Here is an 11,550-nt window from a genome sequence, read left to right as displayed (position 1 = left end):
CAGCATTAACTTCTGGGAAGGCAGCTGTACCCTAGTGCAAAAAGCTTGTACTTTAAAGCCTGGTTTTACAATCTTCCTGTCATCTCCACCACATCATCCTGTTACTACGCTTTATTACAAGAAAACCTGTGGGGCTCTGATACAAGTCTTCCCATATTACATTGTTTCAGGGAAAGCACTTAAATAGTGACAAAGCCCCATGAACATTCTTATTCGCAGCAAAAGAATTATATCTGGGGTCTTCCTAGCTAAGAACAGTTCTAGATTAGTATGTGACTGATTCTTGCAAAAATCTTGGAAAAAATCAATAGGTACAAATCATGATCGAGAGCTCTCCTGGGCTAAGATACAGAAGATAAATGTTGATAATAATTTCTGAGGAATAAACTACAGAATCTTAGAACATAATGAATATTAAATGCACAAAAAGTCCATGAAACATACATATGTATCTATGTGGTGCATTTACTTTATAAGATTTTTAGCATTTTAAATATTCCTCAATTTTCTTTCTCTTTACAAGTAAATGCACAGTTGGATCACTCAAATCCAAATAGTGTCTGATCAAGGTTAAATGATGTGCTTGTTAACTGTTCTAAATGGATGAAATTTCTTCCCCTCTTCCCTTAATTTTTATAAAACAGGGCAAAATAAAAGAAAAGGCAACAGCAGCATTGGCTGTTACACAGACATAGACGGGAATGTTGCTGGAACCGTACTGATGGCTAGACAGCAGCTCCATAAACCCTCTGCAACAGTTGTTCAACACTGAAACATTCACTAGCTAAAGTAAAGAAGAGTAGAGTGTGATCCGACCATGTAATGAAGAAAAAGGAAAGAGGTTCCAAATTCATACACTGAAGTCACATACCACCTGAATTAGGTGCCACTGACAGAAGAAAATGTAAATTTGTTACTCTAGTACTTTAAATTTCATTTTCTAGGGACAACAACAATCCTAGTTCCCAACACAAGCCAAAGACTTGTTAAACATGTCAACTGAGATTGGACACATGAAAAGTGCTTTCTAAACAGTAAAGTTCCCATGTCAGATTTTACTATTCTCTAATTAAAATGAGAAGGAATATACTTTCTCAAGGATAATTAGGTCCTTGTTTCATCCACTCCCATCTCTAATTTCTTCAGGCTCCTCTCTAGGAAGTGCCATGCGTGTGTAACTGGGTATGGGGACTTGATCTTCACCACTCTCCCACAGGTTTGTGCGTTCATCTTGCTTCATGGGAGGAAAATCCAACTAGCACACAGGACCCAGGGAGGGAAATGAAGCTGATTAAGGAAAAACGACAAGGAAAAAAGATGGAGATGGGAGAGACAACAGGGGAGCTAAACCAACAAGAAACAGGAGTCAAGAAAAAAATTAACAACAGAATGTATTTAAAAACAGACTTCTCCAGTTGGCATTTCAAATGAAACAGCTAACAATTAACTCCAACCCTTTGTACAGTGTCTTCTGGAGTCCTCTTGCAGCTTTAATTCTTGAAACTCGGGCGGCAGCACCAGACATAAATCCCAAAGGGAGAGGTATTGTTAAACCTTTTGCTGGTCATTCTTTTCTCAACACAAATGGACAAATTCTTAAGCCTGCTTACTCATTTCATGACCGTCATTAGAAGAAAAAAAACCAAACTTGCATATTGAAAATGAAAACAAATACACACACAAAAAAAACCCCTGCAGATAATAAATATCGCTGATTCACTTATTTTAAAACAAAGTCCAATTTTATTCATTCTTAATATCCTTGCAGTCCATTGTAAACCTTCTGCACTGATCCTTGTTTCAGTAGCTGTTTGATACCTGGGGAAAGAATGAACAAATGACTCCATTAACAAAAATGCAGCTTAAAGAGCATGTTTCACAGAGAGGCTCCACAAAAGGCCCTAGGACAAGCATGGATCGGAATTAAACAAGTAACTACCCTTGTCCAACTTCATCACATGTGGATACCCATACATGCACGTCCAAGGTGAGCCCTTGTCTTTGTGTCTCAGGCAGACACACAACACACACATCGCACAAAATCCCATGAGAAGAGGCAACTGGAATGGACAGAAAGTTCTTCAGCTGTCTTCCATCCCTTCTTCTTTGTCCTCTTTCCACTTTTGACCTCTTTCCTTTACCTTTTCCTTTTTACTTACAACCCACCACCTGGGCCCTCTTCTCAAGCAACCATTGTAGCCTTCACCCTCCAAGCCTCTGATCCTTCTAAAGCAGATCTCATCTTTCCCTGAACAGTAAACATTATACCCTCACCTTCTCTTGCTTCCTCTGACAACTGTTCTTTTGGAAAATCCACATCGAAAGTGATTATTAAAGAGCCCTTGATGTTGTTGTTGTCAAAGTTGGGGAGCCCTTCCCCTTTCTTCCATAGCTTGGCTCCGGGTCTGGTGATCTTATCGCGGGAAATATGTACCTGAAAAGCAAAAGGGGATGCTAGAGAAGGACTGTACTCTCGGAGCACAACACAGCTTCTGGTGAGCACTGATACCCAGAGCTCATGTCACAGCTCAGCAGAGCATCAGGATGAAGGGGCGAGCAAAACATGTCTCCGTGGCTGCAAAGGACTGAAGTAACCTCAACATCAGCCACAAGAAGGCTTTAAAAGGACAGACTTTTAAAAGAACTACTTGCTTACCTTGTGACCATCCAAGTGAGTAATGTCCATATCAAAGCCCACCAGGGACTCTACGAGGGAGATTGTCACATTTGTGTATAAGTCATCTCCTCGCCTTTCAAATATTGAGTGCCTGGAAGAGAACAAGGTAAACATCAGTAACTTTCAAAGCCTTTTTTTGGGAGAGTTCAAAAAAGTTTTAGACAAGTCATGGAAAAGGATGGATACCACTCTTTCAAACAATAAGCATCTCTTAAGACACTCCTTTGTGTACAGTATTAATAGAGACTATAAAGTTAGTAGGATTTATTAAACCCTCATCTTCAGGAGCTTATGATCAGCAACAGCAAAAGCATATAATTAAAATACAAGTAATCAGATTATGGAAAAAAGAGAAGGACAACTTCTGGCCGTGGAATTGGGGGAGAAGGGCATCAGAGATCGGCGGGAATCCCAGAGCTGGGTTTATAAGGCCCAGTCAGCTCTGAAGCTATAGATAAGGAGGGTGCATGGGAGGCTGGGGACAGGACAAGAGGGAATTCTGGCAGATATGGACTTGAGAAGGGACTAGGTTTATTCATGGAACAGAACATATCCCAGTTTCCCGGGAAGTGATCAGCAAGACAAGGCAGATGAAGAACACTGGGGAAAGATCACTGAGATTAAGGAGTGCTATGAGAGAGATAAAAGTCTTTGGCACTGGGGGCCCATTTCTCCATATTTGGGTGGGAATCCTGTTTCAATGAATCCTTAGAAGTAGAGGCATCACTGGTCTCCAAGATGGTAAACAAGAAAGCCTGAGTTCCAGGCAAAATTCTTATGTAAGGGGCACTGCATGTTGAAGAGAGGCAACCAGGGAAGCTGCCCAGCAGCTGCAGATGACGTCACAGTAGGTCGTTTCTATGGAAAAGTCTCCCATTATTGCATAGGGCGCATTTCCTCAGTTAATATCTCTGACCTCCTTGTCTGCTTCTCTTTCACAGCTCCTTACTTGTCTTGTCAATGCTCTCCTCCCAACATCTTTCAGAATCTTAAGTCCTGAGTAAATAAATATTTAGACTCAATAAGAGGCTCCAACCCAAAGAAGGCTTCCAAACTGAGATGACTTACTTGACAACTTTGATTCGGAACCGCAGGTCTCCTGGCTCTCCATCCACGTGAGGCTCACCTACTCAGAAGAGATTACCACACATTGTAAGCGGAACACTGCAAATCTGTTTGGTAACTGAAAAAAGTTTTTAAAGCCACTAACTTGGGCTTTGACCGTTAAGCCTATCTGTGAGCGCAGTCTCTCTACCTGGTTATATCAAATTTCAGATTAGTGAGGCTCACCTGTGCCTCAGGCACAGAAATAAATAAGTTGACCTATTTCCTAAACAAAGAATGATTCACTGATTTCTGAACCTTATAAAGCTATTTTTTCTTCTAGAGTTTTAAATTTAACCCCAAAATGAGGTCTGAGAGCATCTTATTAATGCCAATTAGAGTTACATCTCTTCTTTTATTGCAGAGTTCAAATTACTCCATTAAGTTCTGAACATCTTAAACTTTGATATAATTCAGGCTGTGTGTGCATGCTAAGTCGCTCAGTCGTGTCTGATTCTTTGCAACCCCATGGACCATAGTCCTCCAGGCTCCTCTGTCCATGGGATTCTCTAGGCAAGAATACTGAAGTGGGTTGCTATGCGTTCCTCCAGGGGATCTTCCTGATCTAGGGATCAAACCCACGTTTCTTATGCCCCCTGCACTGGCAAGCAGGTTCTTTATCACTAGTGCCACCTGGGAAGCCCAATTTAGGCTACTGGACAGTAACTTTTGGCCACTGTATTCAGAGGATAAACAGTAATGCTAGAGCTTAAAGATGGTCACAAAAGGCTTCCTGTGTCCTAAAAAACGATGGAAGTGTGTTGGAAATGATGCATGCATTTACTATGTGGCCATGAAGTGTGGGGTGAGGTAGGAGGTATTCATAAGCAATCAGAGAGCAGAAAGTTATGGTAATAAAACATCAATGTCAATATTTCACCTTCTCCAATGAAGGGGTACTCCATGCCGTCTCTCACCCCAGGTTCAATTTCTACCTCCAGTGTTCGTTCTTCATTCACTAGTCTGAGACAAAGAGAATTTAAAAGGAAAAACAAATGAAAATATAAACCAAATCCCAGACACAGATAATTCAAGTTTTATCTACTCAATCTACTTTTTCTTGGAAGACTAGCCTGTATCTCTAGATGACAAAGCCACTTGATATCCACTTACACCTTCCACCTGCCAAATGCCAGGGCAAAGCTTCTATATATCAAGTAATCACACAACCACTGGTTCCAAAAGGGCCTACAGTGGGCTGGCTGCTTTAACACGAGGATCAGTAGCAGAGAAAACCACTTACACTTACATAAATGTCCACCTGAAAGGACAGTGTCATGTTTATCAGAAAATCTAACAGGTGAGTTTATCCTATTTGATTTTTTCCCCTGATCCCACAAATAGCTAGATTTAATATATACAACTGAAGGTTCAATTATATAGTTGTGTTCATAATATAATCAGCAAACAGTATGTCTCTAATCTGAAATTTAGCTGGACATGTAAGATTGCTCTAAATATTCCAAGTAGAAAAAAATGGAATACCAACAGCCTTAAGAATATTCAGAAATAAAGCTGATTAGTTTATAGACATAAAAGAAGATATTCAGAAGAGATACTTTAAGAAGAAACAAAAATGTTAATTTCTTTCCTCTGTCCTCTGGCAGGACATGAGGAAGAGAGGGAAGGAAAAAAATCTAGGTATGGACCATTGGCATTTTATTAGACCAATGAGATGATTAAAGTGTCCCTTGGCAGAGCGAACAAGGTGCTTCTACTCACTTGACATTCGGGCACTCGTCGCAGACCACCTCCTGGGTCATCTGGAAGCGCCCGGGGCCCAGCTGGGTGGTCCGCATCTCCTGCCTGCAGTTGCACTTCCGTTTGCCAGGGGCCTGCCTCGCCACGGGTTTGTTTCTAACCACCTAGGAAGTGCACACACAGCATAAGCTTCTCTTTTGCATCCCCCAGATTTCAGTTTCCTCACTGGATCTGGGCTGGAACCTTCCCTTCTCTCCCAAGCCATCCTTCAGAGAGACCCACAGCTGAGAGAAGTCCTGGAGGAGTTACAAGTCAGCCCCCACACAGGACTGTAGTAAATGGATCTTTAACGGACTCAAATTCTAAAGCTGGACGAGAGAGAGGAGGGTAAGAAAGAAGAGAACTAGAAGATAGTATGTATAGGATCACTTTCTCTAAGCCACAAAGAAATACTACTGAGTTAACATAGTCCACAGAATTACTATTTCTTGAGAAATCTGAGCTGTGTAAAGCAGGAGCCCTGAAGAACAACCACAGCCTTCAAAAGCTGGCATGTGGCTCCCACTCCAAGATTAGCCATGATTAACCTCATGAAAACACTTCCTTGTTTCAGGCAACTCAATCTGGCAGTGTTTTCCAATGCTGCCTCAGTCTAGATACTCAGCCTGTAAGAAGAGACACAATGAGCATCTCCTTGTAGCTGACTGCAATCGAACATTCTGATCCCTCCAAATCAAAGGAAACTAAAATATATGAAGAAACGTATGTCTATGCCGCTGAATGAGGCAAATGCTTGGAGAAAAATCCCTCAAAGCCTACGAATGTATGAAGCCCAGTTCAACAGAATAAACAATAAAAGTAATTAGAGCTAACAGTTATGGCACTTACTGTGTGCCAACCAAGGCCCTAATCACATATATTTACGAACTCTTTATGACATAGATGCCGCTATTGTCTCCATTTTACAGAGAATGGAATGAGAGTACAGCAAGGCTCAGTAATATGACCAAGGTCACACAACCAATGTACGGCAGAGCCAGGACTCTAAATCAGGCAGGCTAGCTCCAAAGTCTGTACTTCTAACCACTATGCTGTTTTAGAGTAATTATTTTTCTTAAAAAGAATCGACCGTGGGGGCATTTAAATAGCAAGGTCACATACATATATTCTTTACAATAATTAGATTAACAAGGAATTTGTTTAGGAGCATGCTAACTACAAGAAAGTGATGTGTACTTTATGTATAGCCAATGACTACAGACAACAGGCCTGCAAGGGAACATGGGAAATTATTCTCTGTACTTGAACATAGGTATAAGGCTTCCTAAAAGCGCTGTTTGGAATTGGAAAAAAACTGGAAACAACCTACATGCTTATTGATCCAATGTGGTCGCAGTGAAATTCTATTCAGTAGAATTATAGCTGTAAGCAACAACATGGGTGAATCCTGACAATATTAAGAGTAAGTAAAAAAAAGGGCAGTCTCACAAGATAATGTACAGTCTGATGATGTTTTCAGAAAGCCAGAAACAATGTGAGTGAACGAAATACTATTCAGGTATACATACACATATAATAGAACAAATAAACAAAGAGTGGCAACAGAGACGAAACTCAGGATATGACGTAGTCACCTTGGAAGGGAGGTGGGGGATGGGATAGGGAAGTAGCATGTAGGTAGATATAAGTCATGGTTTATTGTTTTATTAAGTTCTGGGGCTGAGAGATGAGTTCATAACAATTACAGTGTATCATGAACCAAGGATTATGATTAATTCAATTCTATGCACTGCCCCCCTTCCTAAAAGACAGAGAAGGTACCCAAAAACCTCTTAGTTTTAGTCATAAGAACACATTCTAGAGAATATGAAGAGCTGAATAATTTGGACTTACTTCTACAAAATTTCCTGCATACACTTCTTCCAAAGTGACTTCTAGATCTACAATAATATCACTTCCTCTTGGAATATTTCTGTCTTGCTGACGAGGGGTTCCTCCAAACATGAAACCAAAATCTCCAAAGAAGCTGTTGGTAAGTGTAAAATCATCAGGAAAAGAAATCAGAATTCACCTCTTACAATTTTAGTTTTCTTCACACTGATAAAATACTGTGACCTACCAATGAGCAAAACTGAAAGACATTTTTAATACATACACTGAAGTAATAACATCATCTATAACTTATATAGTATTTATAGTATAGATACACAGCACATATATATTGCCCCAACACAAAAAAACTTTTTAATATTGTCTAGATTGCAGCCATGAAATTAAAAGACGCTTACTCCTTGGAAAGAAAGTTATGACCAACCTAGATAGCACATTCAAAAGCAGAGACATTACTTTGCCAACAAAGGTCCATCTAGTCAAGGCTATGATTTTTCCAGTGGTCATGTATGGATGTGAGAGTTGGACTGTGAAGAAAGCTGAGTGCCGAAGAATTGATGCTTTTGAACTGTGGTGTTGGAGAAGACTCTTGAGAGTCCCTTGGACTGCAAGGAGATCCAACCAGTCCATTCTAAAGGAGATCAGTCCTGGGATTTCTTTGGAAGGAATGATGCTAAAGCTGAAACTCCAGTACTTTGGCCATCTCATGAGAAGAGTTGACTCATTGGAAAAGACTCTGATGCTGGGAGGGCTTGGGGGCAGGAGGAGAAGGGGACGACAGAGGATGAGATGGTTGGATAGCATCACTGACTCGATGGACGTGAGTCTGAGTGAACTCTGGGAGTTGGGGATGGACAGGGAGGCCTGGCGTGCTGTGATTCATGGGGTCGCAAAGAGTCGGACACGACTGAGCGACTGAACTGAACTGAAGACATACAGTACAGTGTATAAAGTATGCCAATGAATTCTTAATCAATGAAAAAAAATCTCTTTAATACTGACAAATATCAGAATATAATGGAGATATTGAGAAAGGGTATAGTATATATAAGCCCATGTATTGCTGAACCCAGTAGTAATTTTGGACTCTTATAGTGTTCACCTTTATATGCTTTTTAGATACTAACTTTGGTGAAAGAAGCTACTGCTTTGTACAAAAATCTTGGATACATAATTAAACTAAAAAAGCATCAGCCTCAGTAAAACTCTGGATCTGACAGAAAAGGAAGTTCTGGTCTCATACGATCAAAATTAACTTGTGTTAAATAACAGAAGCATCACTTTAAATATTTAAAGCATCACTTTAAGGTTAATATAAACAATGACCTTTAACTTCATAGGAGTTCTAATCATAATCTTAAATTTTGGTTAAGAAGTCTCAGATGTCAGCATAGTGATGACAACTATACAACCCCTCAACCCCTCCCTCCAGAAAAAAAAAAAGACAAAAAAAACCCCAGTCTCGGTGAATAGACTCCCTGAATCTTGAATAAAAGCAGAGGGGGAGGATTTTGGTGCAGGAGGGGCATGGGCAGAGCCTTTTCTCTTTCTGGCATCTCTGGCTATCACTTCTAACTGCCAAGAGGTTCGAACAGAACACTTCCCTGGTAGGCTAAAGCAGCCAAATCAATCCTGCGGAAGAAGAGGATTTCCTAACCGTATTACTCACACATCTTCACAGGTCCTAAAAATCTACCATCACCCCCAAACACTAAACATAGCAACTGTGATTCTTACTTTTTTTGAGTTCACAAAACTCTTTAAGAATCTGAAGAAAGCACTGCATCCTCCCCACAGAAACGCATATTCAAATATCTTATTATTTATAATTTGACTCAAAACCCCCAATCAGGACCTCCTGTTTACGCATCTTCAGAGCACATGAAAATTCAAATGTTCAATAAAGTGGGCCTCAAAGAGTGGGAAGGTAAGGTGTTTATCATCCAGCCACTCAGCCTCCTCAGAAAGCTGGGAGCAGCAAGAGACGGACAGTCTCTGCCCTGACTCCTTCCACCAATGCTGATGATCACAATCATCCCTTTCTTGCTGCCAGGATGAAGAGGCAGCTTTGGGTATAGCGGCAGGAATTTCTCTCTCTTACAAGAATCACCTTGCTCAGTAAGTGGTTTGCAGATTTGAAGACAGCGAGGAGACAAATGGAACTGGTTTCCAACATATATCACCCTCAACAGAGTCGGGATTGATTCAACTGATATGGTTGGCTAGGAGGACATCCCTGTAAGTACTACCTGTCTTTGCTTGAGCTTTGTGAAAATAGAGAAGTATATTCCCATACAAAGGATGATGAATGACCTTCTGGTCAAGGATCAGTTGAGTTGTACTCTTCATCAAAAGATTCTGAACAAGGGAGCAAGGATAATTCTTTAATAATCACTAAGTGATCCACTCTCAGACACTAATACCTTGCAGATGGATAAATTACTTACTGTGAAAAAATGTCTCCATGGGAGCTCTGATGCCCATCTTTCAAGCCCTCTTCACCATATGTATCATACTGTTTCCGTTTCTCACTATCCGATAGAACCTGGGGGCAAAAGCCAGTGGAGGAAACGATTATGAATTGGTAATGGTTTGGTAAGGTGCATTCACATTTATGTTTTAAAATTTTTAAACTCTGATACTGTGTGTAAAATTTTAGTGGATTGTGGTTTTTATTATGTACGGTATTAAGGCATGTTTAAGAGTTAGTAAATTCTTTGATCAGCGTTCACTCTGTAACTTTTCACAATGCTCAACTCATGTTTTTAATTTAAATTGATCAGAACTCACCTAGCTGCATAAACATCATGCAGATTAGCACTAACAAGATTAGCGACATGGCTATGAATGTGAGGGCAGTAACAGGAAAGAGTGAGATGAATTCCTCAGGTTCACTTCCCATGTAGTTTGACTCCCATACTTAGGCTGCTAACCACTATGCTATATTATCTCTCTAAACTATAAACCCGGGACATGACAGACAAGACTGTCATTAGTCACAGAAGCAGTAAATAAGGACAGCCTTCAACTTTGCTCAGCCTCACGTATCTATACCATAAGCTCTACCCGACACTACCCCACACAAATTAAGAGATTGGAAAGTCGAGGGAATCAAATGAAAGGTCTACACTGCGATATTTTCATATTCCCCTTTCATTCTTTTGATATATGTAGAAATCCATTTGTGGAAGAGTGCTGTCTGGCACATACAGCTCATAACGCCCTGAGTCTGAATTGCAAAGAGTGAAAAGGGACACTGCTCTACAAAGGATGCTCAAGCTCAATTTCACAACTTGAAAAAAGACTTTCTAAAGTTTTAATAAAAGATCTTCACGACCAAGATAATCACGATGGTGTGATCACTGACCTAGAGCCAGACATCCTGGAATGTGAAGTCAAGTGGGCCTTAGATAGCATCACTATGAACAAAGCTAGTGGAGGTGATGGAACTCCAGTTGAGCTATTTCAAATCCTGAAAGATGATGCTCTGAAAGTGCTGCGCTCAATATGCCAGCAAATTTGGAAAACTCAGCAGTGGCCACAGAACTGGAAAAGGTCAGTTTTCATTCCAATCCCAAAGAAAGGCAATGCCAAAGAATGCTCAAACTACCACACAATTGCACTCATCTCACACGCTAGTAAAGTAATGCTCAAAATTCTCCAAGCCAGGCTTCAGCAATACCTGAACCGTGAACTTCCAGATGTTCAAGCTGGTTTTAGAAAAGGCAGAGGAACCAGAGATCAAATTGCCAACATCCACTGGATCATCGAAAAAGCAAGAGAGTTCCAGAAAAATACCTATCTCTGCTTTACTGACTATGCCAAAACCTTTGACTGTGTGGATCACAATAAACTGTGGAAAATTCTGAAAGAGATGGGAATACCAGACCACCTGACCTGCCTCTTGAGAAACTTATATGCAGGTCAGGAAACAATAGTTAGAACTGGACATGGAACAACAGACTGGTTCCAAATAGGAAAAGGAGTACGTCAAGGCTGTGTATCGTCACCCTGCTTATTTAACTTATATGCAGAATACATCATGAGAAATGCTGGGCTGGAGGAAGCACAAGCTGGAATCAAGATTGCCGGGAGAAATATCAATAACCTCAGATATGCAGATGACACCACCCTTCTGGCAGAAAGTGAAGAGGAACTAAAAAGCCTCTTGATGAAAG

The 11,550-nt window shown here is 40.6% G+C and overlaps 1 protein-coding gene across 1 annotated transcript in view; it reads right to left on the bottom strand.

Moving 5' to 3' along the window:
* Positions 1–1,373: 1,373 nt before the first annotated feature.
* DNAJB11 (DnaJ (Hsp40) homolog, subfamily B, member 11) overlaps positions 1,374–11,550 on the bottom strand; it is an 18,402-nt gene continuing 8,225 nt past the window's right edge. Inside the window, exons 3-10 of the mRNA XM_010853893.1 lie at positions 9,820–9,917; positions 7,376–7,508; positions 5,504–5,646; positions 4,662–4,744; positions 3,746–3,803; positions 2,657–2,768; positions 2,275–2,434; positions 1,374–1,818 (exon numbers count right to left, since the gene is read on the bottom strand). Coding sequence (XP_010852195.1) covers positions 1,754–1,818; positions 2,275–2,434; positions 2,657–2,768; positions 3,746–3,803; positions 4,662–4,744; positions 5,504–5,646; positions 7,376–7,508; positions 9,820–9,917 — 852 coding nt within the window. The 3' untranslated portion in view covers positions 1,374–1,753. The remainder of the gene's footprint in view (positions 1,819–2,274; positions 2,435–2,656; positions 2,769–3,745; positions 3,804–4,661; positions 4,745–5,503; positions 5,647–7,375; positions 7,509–9,819; positions 9,918–11,550) is intronic.

Source organism: Bison bison, unplaced genomic scaffold, assembly GCF_000754665.1.
Source record: "Bison bison bison isolate TAMUID 2011002044 unplaced genomic scaffold, Bison_UMD1.0 scf7180017864333, whole genome shotgun sequence".
NCBI lineage: Eukaryota > Metazoa > Chordata > Mammalia > Artiodactyla > Bovidae > Bison > Bison bison.
The sequence above is the reverse complement of the archived record's forward strand: the minus strand, read 5'-3'. Positions and strand labels throughout refer to the sequence as shown.